The sequence below is a fragment of the Geotrypetes seraphini genome, chromosome 5 (genome assembly GCF_902459505.1).
Source record: "Geotrypetes seraphini chromosome 5, aGeoSer1.1, whole genome shotgun sequence".
NCBI lineage: Eukaryota > Metazoa > Chordata > Amphibia > Gymnophiona > Dermophiidae > Geotrypetes > Geotrypetes seraphini.
This window is the reverse complement of record NC_047088.1, coordinates 164148441-164168991: the sequence shown is the minus strand read 5'-3', so window position 1 is coordinate 164168991 and position 20551 is coordinate 164148441. Positions and strand designations below refer to the sequence as shown.

Here is a 20551-nt window from a genome sequence, read left to right as displayed (position 1 = left end):
CTTGACATACTGATTCAGACAGTCTGTTCCAGGCTAGCAGCAAGACAGAAGGGATGGAGTCTAGAGTTGGCAGTAGAGGAGATGGGTACAGATAAGAGAGACTTACCCAATGAGCAGAGTACCTGGGGAGGAGTATAAGAAGACATAAGAGAGGAGAGATACTGAGGAACTGCAGAGTGAATGCACTTGTAGGTCAATGGATAGGGAACCAATAAAGTGACTTGAGGAGAGAGGTAATGTGAGCTTAGTTACACTGGCAGAATATAAATCATACAGCAGAATTTTGAACGGAGTGAAGGGGAGAGAGATGGCTTAGTGGAAGACCTGTGAGAAACAAGTTGCAGTAATCTAGGCAAGAGGTGATTAAGAGTGTGAATAAGGGTTTTGGTAGTATGCTCAGAAAGGAAAAGTTGGATTTTGGTGATATTATAAAGAAACAATGGGCTTTAGCTATCTATTGGATTTGTGCCAGGAGTAGCTCAAGGTAATCTGTTGCCTGAGGTGAATGATGAAAGGGTGCCTCCCTCCCCCCAGTATCCCTTTATTCGCTGAAGAAAGTAAAAACCATATCCTCTGGATCTCCTTACTGGATAATTCCATGTCAACAGGTTCAATTTCAAGGAAGGTCCCCACTCATCATCTTTCATAGATACAAAAAAGTAACCCAAATACAAGGGCCCCTAACTCTGGACCTAGTTGAGACCATGCCCCAAAATCCGCTAGTTGCTCTTGTTAGGCTACTGCAAGCCCTCTCTCCAATATGCTCTCCAATTTTCAGTCGGGACTCGGACCATTTATGTACCTTTAACCGGTCACCAGAGGTAGTGGCATTTCACATAAATGACCCTGTCACCAGCCTCAGAGTTTTCTCTGTACTGTGACTGGCCGCCTCTGACATAATTTCCGGTTTCTTCAGGGGTGGATTGAAGTACATAGAGGACTCCGAGGCTGACAGTAGGGTGGCCTAGATGTTGCTACCACTGGAGACCTTTAAAAGTTAAATGAGGGTAACTGGGGTGGGGAGGAGCACGATAGAAGGTGAAATACCATATTAGAGATAGGCAGGAAGATGGAAAGAGAGGCAGCAACCATGAGGGGAGGGAGGAAGAGCAGGGCATACTCTGATGCAGCCACAATGAGCACTGAGAGTCAAGCTGGTTGGCTGGGGGCAAGGAAAGAGCAGAGAGCAACAAAGTGCTGCCTATACATCACATGTTGACTTTAGCTTCTTTCTGTTCACCACTCATTTAGGGCTGTTCTTTTGCCACGATGCCGCTTCCTAAGGTCTCCACTTCAGTTGACCTACTTATAGTCCGCCCCTGATTAGAATGTTTCCCTTCAGAATTCAAAACAACTCCAAAAGAGGAAGATTAACCCCCCCCACACACACACACACAGACACAGTGGAAAACACTCAAAATATAATGGAATCTAGAGTTGCCAGAACTTAGTAAAATGAACACAAAAATGGAATGAAGGATAAAGACCTCAAAAGTCTGATAATGTGCAGGTTTTACTTTTCAAAAAACAGCTGTCACTCACATGGACTGATTATCGTTCATAGGTCTAAAACAAATCACAACCAATATTATCAAGTGAAAAACTAAATAATTTTGCTGAATTCAAGCTTGCATGTATCTCAAATGATCTTAACGGGGACCCATTTCACATGTTGCTTCATCGCTACTTTAGAATTCAACATATGAACTCACGTGTCAAATCAATGATAGCCTGGAAATGATTTATTGTACACTCGTACACATTAAAACCATAAAAATGCAAAGACAATATCCAACCAGACCCTACATGTTCCGAGTTTTGACGAACACACCTTCCTCAGGGGTCCAATGGTTTTGAAACGCACAAATAAAGAATTGGACTGAAAACAGTCTATTGTCTTTAAACATGTGGTCAAAGAACACCGCAGAGAAGCAAAAGTAGCATGAAAAATCATGATGGCTTCCAGGTCAGCCACATGCAGTGTGTAAGACCCACTGCTCACTGTCCCGGCAAACAAGTGCCGCTGGCGCTGAAGACAAGAAGGAGCAGCTAAGCTGGAAGGAGGACAGTTGAGGTAACTGGGATCCCCGGCTGACCAGAAAGGCTTCCCTCCAACGCCAGCTCTGAAATCAGAGGGAAGCCCTCGTGTTGGCTTTGGCAGAAGGGGACCTGTTTATAAATGGAATCCCCGATGGTGAACACATTGGGTGCGAGGGTAGGGGACTATTCCACCAGCGTTAGGAAGGGAGGGTGGCTACTGGGCTCATGAGGGGTAGGGCTGCTACTGCACTCACGATTGCGAAAGGGGCTGCTGGATGCACAATTGTGAAGGAAGCTGCTGATCCAGAGAGGAAGGAAGGGAGGCAACTTGGCAGATCCTTTACTGTGGGGACAAGGTCATTCACCACTCCACGGGGCAGTGAATGGCCTTGTCTCTTTACCCGCGGCAACCAGTTAATTGTTTCCTCTAGCTGCGGGTAACAATCACCGTGTCATTCTTTAGTTTGGACAGTAAAGGTGTTGGCTAAGTTAAGCCAATTACTATTTGGTTGAGGCTGTGTGCTAAAGAGCCTTACATTGCTGAGAAAGGCACAGACAATGTCTGGTGTGGCTGAGGTAAGCCATGCAGGTTTTGAAATTGCTGAACACTGAAGATTGCTGAATTAAATGGGAAATGATACTACCTATAGAACAAACGGTTACATTGGACTAAGAGACTGAACTTAAAGTACAGCGTTTTGGTTTCCCTGAGCTTGCGAGGGAACAAGCTCAACTTATGTGAAAGAATAAAAGTTCTGTTGCACCTTTTTGTGTTGGCGTAGGTGCTAGTCATGTGACAGGAGATGACCGCTTGGCCTGTTCACATCAGCCCAAAACACACCTCTAACATGCTCCCTTAAGTTTTGGACGCACTGAAGACAACATGATCAGAAAGACTTCAAGAAAGTCTGATTTGAGAATGCCCATTTGGACATTTTGACTAGTAAGACATCCAGGAGCTGGTTTATACTGTCTTTTGGACATCTATCTTTTTTGAAAATGAGCCCCATAACCTATATATTAATTGAAGGAAAGCACAGGTCATCACTTAGCAAAATTAAATGAGATTACAAACTAAAAATATAATGTAGATTTTAAAAATGAAAACAAAAGAAATCATACTTTAAGAAGTTAAATCCCAAAGAAACAGAGATGCATTTCCATCAATACAGAACAAAATACAAGACATGCACAATTTCAAAGCTGACATCATCTTTCTCCAAATATCCTTGCTTTCTGACCATTTTATTTTTCCAGTTGGGTTGGTTCTGGTCTCTTAACTACTTACTTTTTAAGCTTTTCTTCAAATCCTTTTCAAGGATCTCATTTCCATTTTCTATTTCTTCACTGTCCTGTCTTCTTCCTAATGCCTGACTGGCATTAATCTTACTGTTTCATTGTTGTTTCCATTTCTCTCATCTGCCTTTTTATGAACCTGTAACTAGAATCCATACTTCCTTCTCCCCACAATTCTCAGTCTCTTCTTTCACCTACTTACTGGTACATCTTTCCACTTCTTCCACTTTTTTCCCTTCTTCTTCCATCCCTACTCTTCTCTCATTCCTTCTCCAGCCTTCTATCCCTTCTATCACTCATATCTAGTCTCCCATTTCCAGCTTCTTTATTCATCAGTTATCAGGCCTCATCAATCTCAGCATTTCATCTCCTCCCTGTTATTTCCTTGCCACATCCAGTCTCTCATATCTTATCCCCTTATACCTCCTCTAGTTTCACCCTCTCTCATCTATGTTAGCTTCTTTTATTCCTCCAACACTCTTTGTTGACTTTTTCCCCCTTTTCCAAGCAACCACTGTTCCTACCTCTTTTCTTAGTTTCTTCTCTGCTTCCCTTGCATCCACTACTCTTTCTTCCATCTTAACCCCAGCATCCATCTGTGTGCCCTCTCCATCTTCCCCTTCTGCTCCATATGCACATATTTATTTTCCCAACATATGTCCTTTTTCTTCCTTCTCCTACCACCAATAACCTTCTCCCATCCCAGGTTCATCACCAAGCTCTAGTTCCTATCTCATAGAAACATGATGGCAGATAAGGCCAAATGACCCATCCAGTCTGCCCATCCACAGCATCCACTATCTCCTCCTCTCCCTAAGAGATCCCATGTGCCTGTCCCATGCTTTCTTGAATTCAGACACAGTCTTTGTCTTCACCACCTCTTCCAGGAAACTATTCCACACATCTACCACCCTTTCTGTAAAAAAGTATGAGTTATTTCTTTAAATTACTCCTAAGCCTATCACCTCTTCATCTTATGCCCTCTCATTCCAGAGCTTCCATTCAAATGAAAGAGACTCGCCTCATAGGTATTTAAATGTCTCTATCATATCTCCCCTCTCCTGCCTTTCCTACAAAGTACACATATTGAGATCTTTAAGTCTGTCCTTATATGCCTTATGACAAAGACCACTGAGCATTTTAGTAGCCTTCCACTGGACCTTCTTCATCCTTTTATACCTTTTTGAAGGTGCGGTCTCTAGAGTTGTATACAAAATTTTAAATGAAGTCTCACCAGAGTCTTATACAGAGGCATCAATACTTCCTTTTTCCAACTGGCCATACATTTCCCTATGCACCCTAGCATTCTTCTAGCTTTCACCATTGCCTTTTTAACCTGTTTGGCCACCTTAAGATCATCACATACTAACACATGCAAGTCCCACTCCTCTTTTGTGCACAAAAGTTCTTCATCCCCTAAACTGTACTGCTCCTTCAGATTTTTGCTCCATCCCCTTATACCCATTCCCAGCAGCAGACTGGTTTCATCAGCCCCCTTCTCCTATTTTCCCAGCATCACTAAATTTGCTATAGAGAAGGAAGCTCCTTTCTTCGCTCAATCCTTTTGAGCCGCCAGCACCGTATAGGCGTTAAAAGTAGAAAATGTACAAGTCCTGTATCACACATGAAACAGGAAGTAGAAGTTCTCTGATTTTAGCAGCTGTGTAATGTTGGCAGTCAGAGCAACTGAAGTGAAGGAGAAACTCCCATTCTACAGCTGATTTAGTGATAAAGACCTGGAAGGTAGTAGAAAGAAGCAGCTGGCACAGGTTTTAGTGGAACCAAGAGGCAGGTGTACCACAACAATAAGAAAAAGGGTAGCCTATCCCAAACATTACCATTCACCATGAGAAATTTTCTAGCAGTTCATCCAAGATATAAATTTGGAAATATATGCATGCTATACTTTCAAAATACTGCAGAGTCTCTATGACGATTCTCAACCTTTTTTTCAGTTAGGACACATCAGAGAGGCGATATGTGACACACTGCATATACAACCCTCAGGGATCTTTGGTCTAATACAGGGGTAGGCAATTCCGGTCCTTGAGAGCCAGAGCCAGGTCAGATTTTCAGGATATCCACAATAAATATGCATGAGATAGATTTGCATCTCAAGGAGGCAGTGCATGTAAATCCATCTCATACATATTCATTGTAGATATCCTGAAAACCTGACTTGGCTCTGGCTCTCGAGGACCGGAATTGCCTACCTCTGGTCTAACATAATATAACATTTCTTTTGAGTTAAAGGTAAATATGCTCTGCATTCACAAAAGTCCAACTTTCCCCCAAGTGCAGATCATAATTAGGACATTTTTCCAAAGAAATCACAATACAATTATTCTGATTCTTATGTTATCAGAGCAATAGCAACATAAATCTCTCTACAGTGTGTCTACCAGGCACATTATGAAATGCAAAGCCTAAAGAAAAATTCACTCAACATACCTTTAGCAAACATATTGTATAACAGTTACACTAATGCTATGGTCAAATAGCAAGAACCTTACCTACTGTATTACTCCTAGGGAAATTTGGACGCAAAATGAAAAATTTTGCACAAAAAAATGCTGGAAATCTTGAGCACAATATTTTAAAATTCTGCATCTTTATTTGTAATTTCTCCAATCATAAGCCCTAAACCACTCCTCCGACTTCTTTCTTCACCAGTAATATTGCTGTCCAGGTTCCACCCTGTCCAATTCTCTCTCACTCCAACTTAGCTTCAGGTTCTACCCTCCCCCACACACTAATTTAATTTGTTTGTGAATCGCTGCCACCACCCCCAACCTTTGCAACAATTAAAGGTAGATACAAGAGGGAGGTTTAGGAAGGAAAGAGGAGATGCCAGCCGGGGAGGGGGGGGATAAGGTGGGAGAGAGTGAATGGGGGAGGGGGGGTTGGAATGCTGCAGAGAGAAGTGATGAGCAGGTACGCTGATCGATGGCAAGATGCCACTCCAGAAAAGTGCCACCTCAGGCCTCCACGTTAGTTGGTCTCATTATAGGGGTGCCCCTGATTTGTGCAGAGAAAGAGAGACAGGAGTTAAAGGTGACTTGGAGGTTGCAAGCTGACAAGACAGGGAGGATAAGAGTGTTATCCACAGAAAAAGAGAATGGGGGAAGAGAAGAAGTGGGTGTAGGTGGAAAAATAAGAAGCTCAGTCTTGGCCATGTTCAGCTTTAAATGGCACCTAGACAGTATCAGACAGGCAGGCTGAAACTTGGGCCTGGATTCCTGTAGTTTTTCGTGTAGGTGCCTAAAATGGTAGGCACCTAAATGTTAGACACCCCCTATTATTACTGGGTTTTCCTGGCCTAAATACTGGCACCTAAGTCCATTTTAGGTGCCTAAATGGAAAACACACCCAAGATCCACCTGCATTCTGACCTTAATCTCACCCATGTCCTGGTAGGCACCTCGGGCTGGGCGTCTACCGATTTAGGTGCCTAGCTAGCAGTTAATTTTAATTTAAGCCAATAACTGAGCCAATTAAGCTTGTTATCAGTGCCAATTAAGATTATTACAAAAATTCAATTGGGTGCCTCAATTGGCTAGGTGCGCCAATTAGGCACCTAACTTTAGATGTCTTTTATAGAATCTGGACCTAAGTGCTTAGGCACAACAAACATGATCAGAAACCCAGAGCTGATTCATAAGTCAGGGAACTATTTTTTTTTTCTCTCAAATGCGCCAACATTGGAAATCTATATATATGTTTGAAAATGTATGACATGTACTTCTTAATGTTACCACCAGATGAGAGATGAGCGGTCTCTGGTAGAGGAGAAGCAAAACAACATGACATTCGAAATCCTTGTTTTATTAACAAACAAGTAATAAATGTTAGCTGTGTGCCTCCTGAGAATTCAGGTGTGCTGTGACATACTGGTGAGGAGGGGAGTCGTCCATGCCGGCTGATTGCTTACAGGACGTGCCTTATGTGGCGAGAGGCATGTTCCTGTCGGAAGTCAGTTGGCGCAGATGACTCTCTTCCTTGCCGGCGTCTCGCCTCCTCTCCCTGCACCTCCCAGATCCCTCCACCAAAGCAGGTCATGGCCAGATGGGTCTCCGTGCCTGCGCAGACATCGACACACGCGCGTGATGTCATCATGCTGACGACCGTGCACTACCAGGTGCCTTCTGGCCAGGGCACTGGATTTAGTGTGCCGCCAGCTGGAAAGTTTGTGAGACACTGCACTAAACCAAGCACACAATCAGCTTGAGAGTACGTTTAACTGTTAACATCTTTCCAAAGTAGTTTCCCATCCCCCAACGCTGTAAACCAGTGTTTCTCAACTCAGTCCTGGAGTACCCCCTTGCCAGTCAGGTTTTCAGGATATCCACATGAAAGAAATTAGCATATAATGGAGACAGTGTATGCAAATCAAGTTTATGCATATTCACTGTAGATATCCTTACAACTTGACTGGCAAGGGGGTACTCCAGGACTGAGTTGAGAAACACTGCTGTAAACAACTGTCTGTTGTGTGAGCTGCAGCATTGTCATGATGCAGGTGGTACTGTAGAAATGACTTGTAATGCTGTGCATTCACAGTGTGTCCCTCATGAACTGGATGACACACAAGACAACCTAGACTTTGAAGACTACATTGAAGGATGTTAACAGTTAAACAGGTTGTACTTGTACATTGTTGTTCATGTTGTACATTGTATGCCACAATAAAATGATTTCAAATATATATATATATGTATATATATATATATATATTTATTTATTTATTTTTGCTTCTCTCCTGCCAGAGGCTGCTGCACTAATCTCTCATCGTGTGGTAATATTAAAAAGTCACACATGTTCAAATGTATATATTAGATTTCTAGTGTGGGCTCATTTTTGAGAGAGAAAAAAATTGTTGCCTTGACTTAAGAATCAACTCTCATATACTGTATATGTGAAGGGCAGTTCTGTAACTGGACATCCACAAGTACACACTTCTTTGTGCATGTAAATGTACAGAATACTAGCACTTGTGCACCTATGTTCACACTTAGCCCATGAAAATGCCAGCAGGGTGTGCCTAAGCACTGTTCTGCGATTGCATGTGTAACTTGCATAGCATGTATATGCAAGGGTGTGTACACATGAGCGGACTATGGGTGGGGCATAGGCTTCTCTCTCTCTCACTTACAGAATACTGTAAATTGCTATGTCCTTGCTACACTTATATGAGCACTAATACTCAAGGCCAGTGTAACTGTGTACTGATATTAGGTATCCCTATTATACTGTAACAGACTCTAATGTGTATGTGTGGGAGGGGGGATTGGGACTTGTATACTGCCTTTTTCTAGTTTTACAACCACACTCAAAGCAGTTTGCATACAGATACTTCAAGCATTTTCCCTATCTGTCCTGGTGGACTCACAACCTATCTAATGTACCTGGGGCAGTGGAGGATTAAGTGAAACCCAGGGTCACAGAGAGCATCATGGGATTTGAATCCACAACTTCAGGGTGCTGAGGCTCTAGTTCTAACCACTATTCCACACTCTCCTCCTTTTGATGCCTAGATGCCATTATACTATAGGATTTCAACCCTGTAGCTTTGAGGCACCTAAATGGAGGAACCCACTTACAGAACTGTCTCCTTAACAAGCTTGTACTATGCAGTACATACATTGTAGTTGTTTTTCCAGCACCATTATGCCCCAGAAGTGCTGTTATCTGTCCTTCATAGAAGTTCAGGTTCAGATTCTGAACTGCTGCTTTGGATAGAAACTTCTTGGTCAGTTGACACAGAGAAACTCCAGCAATGAGTGCACTGGGTTCCGGTTCAAGGTTAGAAGAGTGGACATCTTTAGAATCTGAAAAGAATTATGTACGGAAAATTATTCAGAGTCACCAGCATACCATACTATATTTTAATCAAATTTATATCCTTTCATTTGCAAAGGATTTTCAGGCTTACATGAATCAGTGTTTCCTGCTGACACATGCAAACTAGGGAACAGACATCCTTTGTGATAAATTGGTATACTGTAATAATTCCAAGGAGAGTCAAAAATATATTTTATGGACTGAGCCCTCAAACCTGGACAAATGAACCACTTTGAAACCTAATGGATCAAATTTTGGCAGCTGTGGTGATCAGGATTTTTTAAACACTGAAAACAACTTTTAAAAATATTCGATCTATCTATCTATCTAAAATGAAGCCTCACATGTTTAAGTCCTTTGGTAATTGACCCATAAATGTTTTTGTCACTTAAAGGGTATATATCTTGCTATTGTTGTGTGCATTGCATGTACATCTACGTGTGCCTCTGTATTTATCTGGGCATTTCTACGGTACCCTTTACTAGATGCTACCCATGTATTCAACAGATGACAAAATTATTGCCAATTACTGTCAGGTGGGATGGCGTGACTCTATGAGTGATATGAACTACTACTACTTATTTCTATAATGCTGAAAGGAGTTCTCAGCACTGTATATTTTAACATTCGGTAGACGGTCCCTCTCAGAAGAGCTTACAATCTAATTTGGACAGACAGACAGGGCATCTCGGGGTTGGGGAGTTTCTGGCAGAAGGAATGATACCATGGGTATAGGTATTTGACAGTGAATTAAGAGTTGAAAGCAGCTTCAAAAAAGTGGACATGGCCTACTAGAAACTGAAAACGCTAGCTGATTTCAGATAGGCCATCAAAGAGTTTTGATAATGACATAAAACTACTTCCAACCCAACTAAAGAGGAAAAATTCCTTGTGCAAGGCATGGAAATTATCTAGTCATGAGGCCATCTTTCTGTGACATCAGGCGTGTTTTTCCACGATATTCCGAACTCAACTGAGCTATTAGTTTTAGTCTATGCTTACTGGGCTTGAATTTGAGACTTAGAAAGCCTTCAAGCACAAATATAATGCTAAATGAATACAAATATGGAAGCCCTATTTTTTTTTTTTAATTACATTACAGATTTCTATTCCGCCATTACCTTTCGGTTCAAAGCGGATTACAAAAAGAGTTATGGAAGGAGGGTTACAAAGTTCCGGTATAAATCGGAAGCATTTAATAAACAACCTGCTTGTAATGCCGATGTGAAATCCTGAAGGAATGTAATCTGCACGGAGCAGGGGTGTGTGGCTCTGGCTGCCTTGTTTGGCAGACCTGATGGACTGTGTGAGCAGGTCTTCTATGTCATTGTTTATTATGTTACTGTGGAGAGAAGTTTTGGAGTCTAAGTAATGAGGGAACGTACTGGTCCATAACTGAAGGTGCAGCCACTTCTCCCTATCCTCACGCTCAAAGGATAACACCCTCCTACTCCTCATCTTCCATTTCCATATGTTTAGTAGGTATCTAGTTATGGTCCATGGTAAAATTGGCAACTCCAGTCCTGTCTGTTGTTCACAGCACCACTTCTGCTATATCCTTATTCAGTAAGCCATGTCTAGACCCACGGCATTTGAAGGGGCATTTTCTTCTCCCCCTCCCCCCTACCATGATGCCCCCAAATCCACATTTATCTCATGTATATTCATTGTAGATATTCCGAAAACCCAACTGGCTTATAATATGTGAGGACTGTAGTTGCCTACTCCAGCTCTAACAAGTTTAGATTATATCTGACAAACACAAAGCATATTTATGAACAGATAAATGAATAGTAAAACATACTCTACCCTTTTTATGAAAGGATGCATATTCCTTTCCAGCCCTGATAAAGGTGAACAATGGACCACTTTCTATTTGTGAACTTGAAGTTACACAACCACAGTACTCTGCCCAGAAGGATGGAAGGACTGGGAAGTACCACTGGACACCTATGCCATATTTTCCTTGCAAAATAATAGACATATAGATAAATAAATAAATACATTTTAAAAAAGCAAGCAATCATTGCTTCATTTACGATTTCAACAGCAAGTCTTCACCAAATCTCAACATACTTATACTCGAATATAAACCAATCTGATTATAAACCAAGGTAACCTTTTTCCTTCCAAAATGAGGGGAAAAGGTTCACTCGAATATAAATCATGTGTGTGTGTGGGGGGGGGGGAGGGTATATTCAATTTCCCTGCCTTCCCTCCCTCCTTCCCCTGCCCAGCTCTGTATCCAGCCTCCAATGGCCACTTAGGCCTCTCTTATGCTCTGGTAGTCCAGTGGTGAGTCGGACAGGCCTGTATCCTGTCCTGACCAACTGTTAACAACTCTGCCTCCTGTACCCGTTGCAGGACTCCCGCGGGTGTGCCTTAAGCCCTGGTGGTCCAGCGGTGAGCCGGAACAGAAGCAATCCTTCTCACATCCTGTCCCAGCCAGCTGTTAACCCAACCGCCTCCCTCCCACCTTCCAGACCCATTGCGAGTACATACCCTATGTTTAAACCAGTAATCTTAAACAACTGATTGGACAAATGCAATAGAAAGGGAAGTTGGAGAACAGAGTTTTAGACCTCTAGACATCTCCTTTCTCACTTTCACTGTGTACTGACTGATCTTTTTGGTATGCATCAATTTTTGGATACTTGCTAGTTTTGCCATTGAATTTAATGCTGCATTTCGCATTACATATCTGCATTGAAGAGGCAGATTCCCAGCTGATTTACAAGGCTGGCAATGTAACTTTGTTTTTGGAAATAAAAGAAATAATTTCTGCTGTAAAGCAGTTATGGGGATCCAGCCCCTTTTCCTACCTCCACCTAATGCTTTGCATTAAATTAGCTGTACCATAATGTCAACTACATAACACTTCTTTGCTCCGGTTAATCATCACTATTGCTGGGAGTCAGGGAAAGAACTGAAAACAAGATTATCATGTCTATTTTCTTTATTTATTTCCTCAGTTTAACTTATTTCTTTTAAGTAGAAAGATTTGATATATCAAAACCTTTTTATGTGCACCATATGGTCTACAGATCAGTCACTTCTGTGGGTCATTTCTATATGGAAATTCAGCATGTGCTGGTCTTCTTACCTGGAAACACCATACTGATGTACCAGCCAATAATGAAATAAATGAACGAATCAATCACAAGAAGCCAGCAGAACCACCCAAATGAGGTTTCATCTTGAATAACAGGTGATAGATACATATTATGCCATTGAATTCCTGCAGGAAGATGACAATGTTAGGCTGCCTCTTATTATTAATAGAAACAAAACCTAGGGCTGAAAGATCTAAGTAATAGCTAAGCAACAAATCTCACCCATCTACCAGCAGTATAAAAAGTATGCTTAGGGATAAATAGGAAGAACTTTATCAACAAAACTGTTTATGGGTTAAGCGATCCTTGAATATGCCTGTGAATATGGAAAAGCTAATATTATAAAAATAAAACAATTACCACAATAATAGTCAAACAGCTGTGTTCCCTGTGAGGGGCAGAAGCTCTTTAAAGGCAATTTACAAAGCTCACAAAATCAGATCACCAAATGCCTTGTACAGAGCAGTAGATGATTAAAAACTGGTTATGTTCTTCTCTCTTGTCTTGCAATTTTTTTTTGTAAATAGACCCATCCACATAGAAGGTATAGAGAAGTGCTGATAAAGCTGATAAAATTATCCATTGTTTCCGTGCATGAGAGAAAAGTATTTGATTAAGTATCCCCTGATACCTCCTGACTTAGTGCACCTGCTCGAGCCTGTGTGATGCTGTCATCCAATTGCTCTGAGCAAACTGGATATTTTGAATGATAGCATAGTTCTGGAAAACTACTTCACGTAAAGCAGATACCAGCACATCTTCCATAAAACACAGACTTTTTTACAAGTGGGTTAGGCAAAGTGATTTATTTTATTGATGACAAGAGTCTTAAATGTGACTCATACCATACATATTTGTTTAGCCCCACAATGATAACATTAACCAATATTTCAATTCAATATTGCTTTCTTCAGGGGTACTTCAGAAAACACTGCTGAAATGTTGATTAATTCTGTCATCACTGCAGCATTTGCTAAGTTTGATCGGCATTTCAGTTATTTTGTTTTCACTTGCTAATTCAATCCTTATTGGGGTTTTTTGTGTTGTATGTGTGTGATTTTATTTCCTATTTACATAGAGTGCCAATTGCTACATGTTTGGATGAAACATTATGTCCTGAATCCTTTTTAGACTGTAATAAATATGAGTATAAGTATAATCTAAAGATTTTGTAGGCTGTGAGCTTTGGTGACCGTAGATGCCCCTTCTTAGATCGCAATTAAGAGTCCAGTTCACAAGCGCCTGATAATCAGTGGGAATTATGTGGGTAGGAGCTGCTCCTACCTGGATAAATCTCACTCACAGGGGCCATATTCAGATTTTCAATGGCATTATTTGGATAATGTCACTGAAAATGTGGACTGACCACTTTGGCACCATCACAGTGGTGCTGCAGAGATCTGTAGGAATTTTCAGTGACATTATCCTGGGCAGAGCCAAATTTTATCTAGGTAAGAGTGAAATTCAGCGCTGGAAAACTATTTGGTAGCTTAGAACAGCAAAAAGGCAAAGAAGTGACTGCAGGATTGGATAGCAGAAATCTTCAAGACCTAAAATATAGTTTGGTTATATTTGCAAAAAGGCTTTCCTAAGTTCTGCCCCGCAATGGCAAAAGGAAGCAAGAGGGAAATTCTGTAAATGGCATCTAGATAGGTATCTAGATCTTGACAATCACACTTAGGTGCCTATTACAGAATTGTGCCTAACTTAAAACTTAGTCTTCTGTAATGTAGGCCAGGGTTTTAAAGATTTACATTATAGGCGCTAAGTCCTTTAGAGAATTGGGCCTAGCAGCACCTAAGTCTTTCTCCACCCCTAAACACACCTACTTTGGAGATAGGCGCCTATCTCCTGTAGACGCACACCTATGCAAATAGGTGCCTATTACCGATTAATTTTTAGTTTTTTCAATTATGAGCATGTTAAATCTCATAATTGAAGTCAATTTACTAATTAACCCCCCTCCTTTTATGAAGCCACAGTGCTTCTGTGGTTTAAGAGATTTCTCTGCTCTCAGACTTATCAAGTCTGTTTTGAAGATGCTCTTTCAGAAGCTTGGACTAACTCTTGCGAAGTTCCCCAGGGCTCTCTATCTCCTTCACTCTTTAATCCTGCAGTGTCTCAACCTCTGTGGCACGTGCTGTGGAAGTATCCTCCAGGTCAGACACCCGTTGCTCTAATGCTGTGGTACGAGTCGCGGCCGCAGCCAGGAGAGTTTCGATGTTAGAAATCTGAGCAGTCAAGGTGTCCATTTGGTGTCCCAGGACCTGTGCCAACGCCGTTTTGATGTCGCTGAGTGCAGTCTCTGTTAGATGGGAGACCGCCGCCGCGGGGCTCGTCGCCATGATGGATTCGGTCGGCCGCACTCGTTCGCGCTCCTTCCTAGCTGTTTTCGCCTGCATGGAGTCTCGTGCTCTCGTGAGGTATCTGTCCATGTAATAGGGGTCTTCCGAAAGTGCTGCGATCGCGGCGGCCGGCAGGATTAGGCTCGTTCTGATCGGGTTTATTTCAGGGCAGCCCCGGAGCAAACGAGGAGACGTCCTCACTCGTGCATGATACCACGTGACCCCCTCCTTCACTCTTTAATATCAATTTAGCATCACTGGGGAAAAGACTAAGTAATCAAGGAATAAAATTATTTAGCTATGCAGATGATATATATATCGTAATTCCTTTCAATTTTCAGATTTAAAATGTTTTATATCAAATATCATTTATAATTGCTATGGTTGAGGAGTGGATGGATGATGGATTTCAAACTAAAACTAAGGGCTCTTTTTACTAAGGTGCGCTAGCGTTTTTAGCGCGCACTAAAGATTAGCGCACGCTAACCACGCGCTAAATGAAAAATACTAAAAAAAGCTCTATGGAAGTGTTAGCATTTAGCGCATGCGGTATTGTAGCGCACGCTAAGCGCGCGCTAAAACCGCTAGCGCACCTTAGTAAAAGGAGCCCTAAATTCTGACAAGACCAAATTATTTTTGGCAACCCCATAAAAATGCAACAAGGACAAATTGATTTTAAATGGAATTACCTTCCCTATTGTATATTAGGCGACCAATTGAATAGAAACTTATCCATTATCTCTAATGTTGCTGTTCAGGTTCAGAAATGTTATTTTACACTTTGGAAGCTTCATACAATCAAACACATTATTTTACGATCAAACAATTTTTTTTTTATTGATGCAAAAAACAAATATAATCACCAATGGCAAATTTAGGAATATAGCTAATGCAAAGAACATTTAAAGTCCTGCATCAATTTCAAATTGTAACATCAGAAGACAGAATAATACAGATATATTGACACTGCAAGAATGAAAATACAATAGTGAAAAGTATATAATATAACAACATTCCTCCCCCTGCCCCCCAACCTCAAGAGATATGAACAATAAAGAAATTAGGCCATGACTTTACAAAAAGAATATATAACTCTTTGACAAGCCCAACAGAGGAATAACCCAACGGAGGAAAATCACCAGGAGCACAGGAAATGCCAAAAGGAATGCCACTGAGAGATTAGAAAAGCAAAAGGGAAATACGAGGAGGGGCTGGCCAGGGAGGCGAAAAACTTCAAGGCATTCTTCAGTTACGTAAAGGGGAAGCAACCAGTGAGAGAGGAGGTGGGGCCATTGGACGATGGGGATAGGAAGGGAGTGATTAAGGAGAATAAAGAGGTAGCTGAGAGGTTGAACACGTTCTTCTCGTCGGTCTTCACGAGTGAGGACACGTCCAATATACCGGACTCAGAGGAGCTCATGAGTGGGGAGCAGGCCAAAAGATTGGGGCATATAGAGGTAAGTCGGGAGGATGTCCTCAAGCAGATTGACAGACTGAAAAGAGGCAAATCACCGGGACCGGACGGGATCCACCCAAGGGTTCTAAAGGAACTAAGTCAGGAAATAGCGGGCGCAATCCAGCATGTTTGCAACCTATCCTTGAAAACTGGAGAGGTACCAGAGGACTGGAAACTGGCGAATGTCACACCAATCTTTAAGAAGGGATCGAGAGGTGACCCCGGGAACTACAGGCCGGTGAGCCTGACTTCAGTTATAGGGAAGATGGTGGAAGCAATGATCAAGGACAGCATTTGCGAGCACATCGAGAAAAATGGCCTACTGCGGACAAGCCAGCACGGATTCTGTAAGGGAAGGTCGTGCCTGACAAACCTTCTGTACTTCTTTGAGGGAATAAGCAGTCAGGTGGACAAAGGGGAACCCATAGACATCATTTACCTCGATTTTCAAAAGGCCTTTGACAAGGTGCCACATGAAAGGCTGCTTAGGAAGCTGTGGAACCACGGGGTGGGCGGGGATGTACACAGATGGATCAAGCACTGGCTGTCAGGTAGACTACAGAGGGTCGGAGTAAAGGGCCAATATTCTGACTGGCGGGGAGTCACGAGCGGTGTGCCGCAGGGATCGGTGCTGGGGCCGCTACTCTTCAACATATTTATCAATGACCTGGAAACGGAGGCAAAGTGTGAGGTTATAAAATTTGCAGACGATACCAAGCTCTGCGCCAGAGTTAGGACCAGGGAGGAGTGTGAGGAACTGCAAAGGGACCTCGATAAGCTGGAGGACTGGGCAAACAAATGGCAAATGCGCTTTAACGTAGATAAATGCAAGGTCATGCACATAGGGAAAAAGAACCCGTTGTTCGAGTATAAAATGGGGGGGAGATTGCTGGAAGACACCGGACTTGAGAGAGACTTGGGTATGCTAGTGGATCCATCCATGAAACCATCCGCACAGTGTGCAGCAGCCTCGAAGAAAGCCAACAGGATGCTGGGCATCATCAAGAGGGGCATATCAACCAGGACGCGGGAAGTCATCATGCCGCTGTATCGAGCGATGGTGCGCCCACATCTGGAATACTGCGTTCAATATTGGTCGCCGCACCTCAAGAAGGACATGGCAGTTCTTGAGAGAGTCCAAAGGAGGGCAACGAAACTGGTAAGAGGGCTGGAAAACTGCCCATATGCTGAGAGGCTGGATAAACTGGGGCTCTTCTCTCTGGAAAAGAGGAGGCTCAGGGGGGATATGGTAGAGACCTTCAAAATACTTAGGGGCATAGAGAGGGTGGATAGGGACAGGTTCTTCAGACTAAAAGGGACGACAGGTACGAGGGGGCACTCAGAGAAACTGAAGGGAGATAGGTTCAAATCAAATGCAAGGAAGTTTTTCTTCACCCAAAGGGTCGTGGACAAATGGAATGCGCTCCCGGAGGAAGTGATCCGGCAGAGTACAGTACAGGGATTCAAACAGGGATTGGACAGATTCCTGAGGGAAAAGGGGATCGTGGGGTACTGAGGGAGGTGCTGGGGTGTTGCATAAGTATAGACAGCTCACCAGGTCGTGCAGGTGCAAGGCCGGAGGGTTAGGACATTGATGGGAAGATAGGACTTCGATGAGAAACCTAGGGGGCAAGGGGGCCCGTTCTGATGATTAAGGCAGGTCATGACCTGTTGGGCCGCCGCGGGGGCGGACTGCTGGGCGGGATGGACCTCTGGTCTGACCCGGCAGAGACACTGCTTATGTTCTTATGTTATGTTCTTAACCCAAAGGAACATTATAACACACCAGGACCCTGGATTATTATGAACCCCAGTGAAACCCCTTCTTAGGCCATTAATTCCTGGCCCTCCCAAATCTTCGTCTATGGGCTCTCAAATCTTGTATTATAGGGAAAAAGTGCATCTTACAACATTGGATGCAGGGGACATCATGTTACACCGCTGCTTCAAAACGCTCACTGGCTACCAATTTCATATAGAATTACTTATAAAATAGCACTATTAGTCTTTAAGACATTAAGAAATAATACTCCAGCATTTATAGATAGGCTTCTGATTCCTTACAGCCCGTCAAGAGTTCTCAGATCATCCTCACAAGCGTCCCTATATGTTCCCTCTTTAAAAATCATCGGTACTCGCCGTGACCTGATTTTTTCGGTTACAGCCCCTACTATTTGGAACTCACTCCCTCTTCATTTAAGACTTGAACAAGATTTGAATAAATTCAAAAATAGTTTAAAGTGTTTTCTTTTTAAAGAAGCCTTTAACTAATAGTTTATTTTTCGGTTGATTCCTAATCTTATCGTTTTGTATTAAACTCTGATTATATATCCCCTTTTTTTTTAGATTTTCAAGTTTGCAAATTCTTTTCTCACATCATCCTTATGTTCTAACCCAATCTGATTAACTCATTTTTTTTTTTTTTTTATTGTATTTTTTCTTATCCCTCCTTTCCTACTGTTCCATGTGTTTGTTACCCCAGTTCGTTTTTTAATTTTTAAGTAATTATTTTTATTTACGATGTATTTGTGATTTAAGAAATCCAATTTTATTTCTTTGTAAAACGCTTTGTATTCTGAAAAGCGTTTAATCAAATAATTTAATAAACTTGAAACTTGACATCTCCTTCTTTCTGGCATTGGCGCAATCGTCTTCATGAGTTATTGTTATGGGAATTCCGGGATCTTCGTTTGACTTTTAGGAAATCAGACCTTATTTTAACGATAATGCATTTCGATTATTAGTTCAGTCACTCATACTAGGAATACTGGACTACTGCTATATTGTATATTTGGGAGGCTTCCAAAAGAATTTTTATCGACTTAGACTGATGCAAAACACCACAGTTCATCTACGGTAATTTTTAGACTATGAAAGGCAGATCATATAACCCTCTATTATAGAGAGTTACATTGGTTACCTTTTGAGGTGAGGGTGCTGTTTAAATTTGGATGTCTATGTTATAAGGCAGTATATGGCATGGCTCCAGGGTATTTGGTTGAGCATTTTAATTTCTCTAATTCTCAACGTTCTTTACGAATATCAACAATATTTGATTTTCCATCGGCTAGGAGATGCCATTACAAAAGATTGCTTTCATATCAGGCAGCTATATGGGATTCTGTTTTTTGCCGAGTATTTTCCACTTCCACTTCTTATGTGAATTTTAGAAAACTGCTCAAGGCTTATCTATATGATAAATTTTTATAATTGGTCATTTTTGAGCTATTTAATTATAACTTGCTATTTGATGTCCAGTTTCTCTTGCTTATTGTAAACCACAAGGATCCACATGGTTTCCCTCCCTATCATTTTTCCCTTATTCGTCTTCCTTTACTGTCATATATTGTATTTCTTCCCCCATTTTCCTTTAGCGTCTGTTTTTGTCCATTGTTCGGTATATGTTAATGAGGTTGTGTCCCCCCCCCCCGTATTAAGAAATGTATTACATGTTTTTAGACTTGTACATCGCTTTGTATTAAGATTAAGCAATTCATCAAATTTTAATAAAACTTGAAACTTCTATCGCCGGCCGCAGCAGTATTAGCTCCGACGCTCATAGGAATTCTATGAGCATCAGAGCTAATAACATCATAGCTGACAATAAAAAAGCCTAACGCAGGGGGGAGGTAGGGTATGTTAGGCTCCTATCTTTAGGCGCCTTTTATACAATTTCCCCCCTAGTGCAGGTTAAATCCATTAGCACATCTTAGAAAAAGGAGCCCTGTGTCTGTAGTTTTACCTGCATAAACGGTGGACAAATTTTAGATAATTTATGATGGTAAATGCTTTTTTATGTACAACAAATCAAATTAGGAATTGTGCTCTCAATTACATTAAGCAGAAAACTTACCAACATCTTGTGATTCATAGCGAGAAATGTACTGACTGGCATAACTGAATGATGTGGGAGCAAACAAGCCCTGTGAAAAGCAAATAAAAGGGGCTTTGAAACATAAATAGTGTGAAAAAATGGTTTGCATATTTTTTTGTTAAAATTTTTTCAGCTAATTGATTAAAAATATGCTCGGTGTTAAAAATAGTTTCAGACTTATCTATGGACATATCCAAATGGCTTTACTAGGAAAACATTTCATAACAACACTGAACAACACAACAGATGGAGTCTTGAGGAATAGATGTCGATAATTCAGCCACGAGTGTAAAGTTCAAAGTTCGCTTTATTGGTAGTAGCACTGTGAAGACTCGAGGACTTGACACTGACATTGTTTTGACATCTGCATCTTTGTCAAGAGTTTCAGAGGCTGATTTCTCTATCACACGACTAGAGCATTAAATGCAGGTCAATCATTAAGAGTGAGCAGAAAGTAACTGGTGTCCAAAGCACAGCTAATGGTCATGAGTAACAACAATGAAGACATTTGGGGCTCCTTTTACAAAGGTGAGCTAGCGTTTTTAATGCATGCTACCGCCTGCTCTAGAGGAGGCAGTAGCGGCTA

General features: G+C 41.7%; 1 protein-coding gene across 5 annotated transcripts in view; it reads right to left on the bottom strand.

The window, feature by feature from the left end:
* The window catches only part of ABCA12 (ATP binding cassette subfamily A member 12), a 604574-nt gene that overhangs the window by 193818 nt on the left and 390205 nt on the right, over nucleotides 1–20551 (bottom strand). For 4 of the 5 annotated variants that reach the window (XM_033946149.1, XM_033946153.1, XM_033946150.1 and 1 more), the window contains 4 exons: nucleotides 19945–20014; nucleotides 12281–12415; nucleotides 10987–11142; nucleotides 8978–9164 (listed from right to left, as the gene is read on the bottom strand). In XM_033946149.1, coding sequence (XP_033802040.1) covers nucleotides 8978–9164; nucleotides 10987–11142; nucleotides 12281–12415; nucleotides 19945–20014 — 548 coding nt within the window. The remainder of the gene's footprint in view (nucleotides 1–8977; nucleotides 9165–10986; nucleotides 11143–12280; nucleotides 12416–19944; nucleotides 20015–20551) is intronic. The other variant, XM_033946152.1, reaches the window with a different exon arrangement.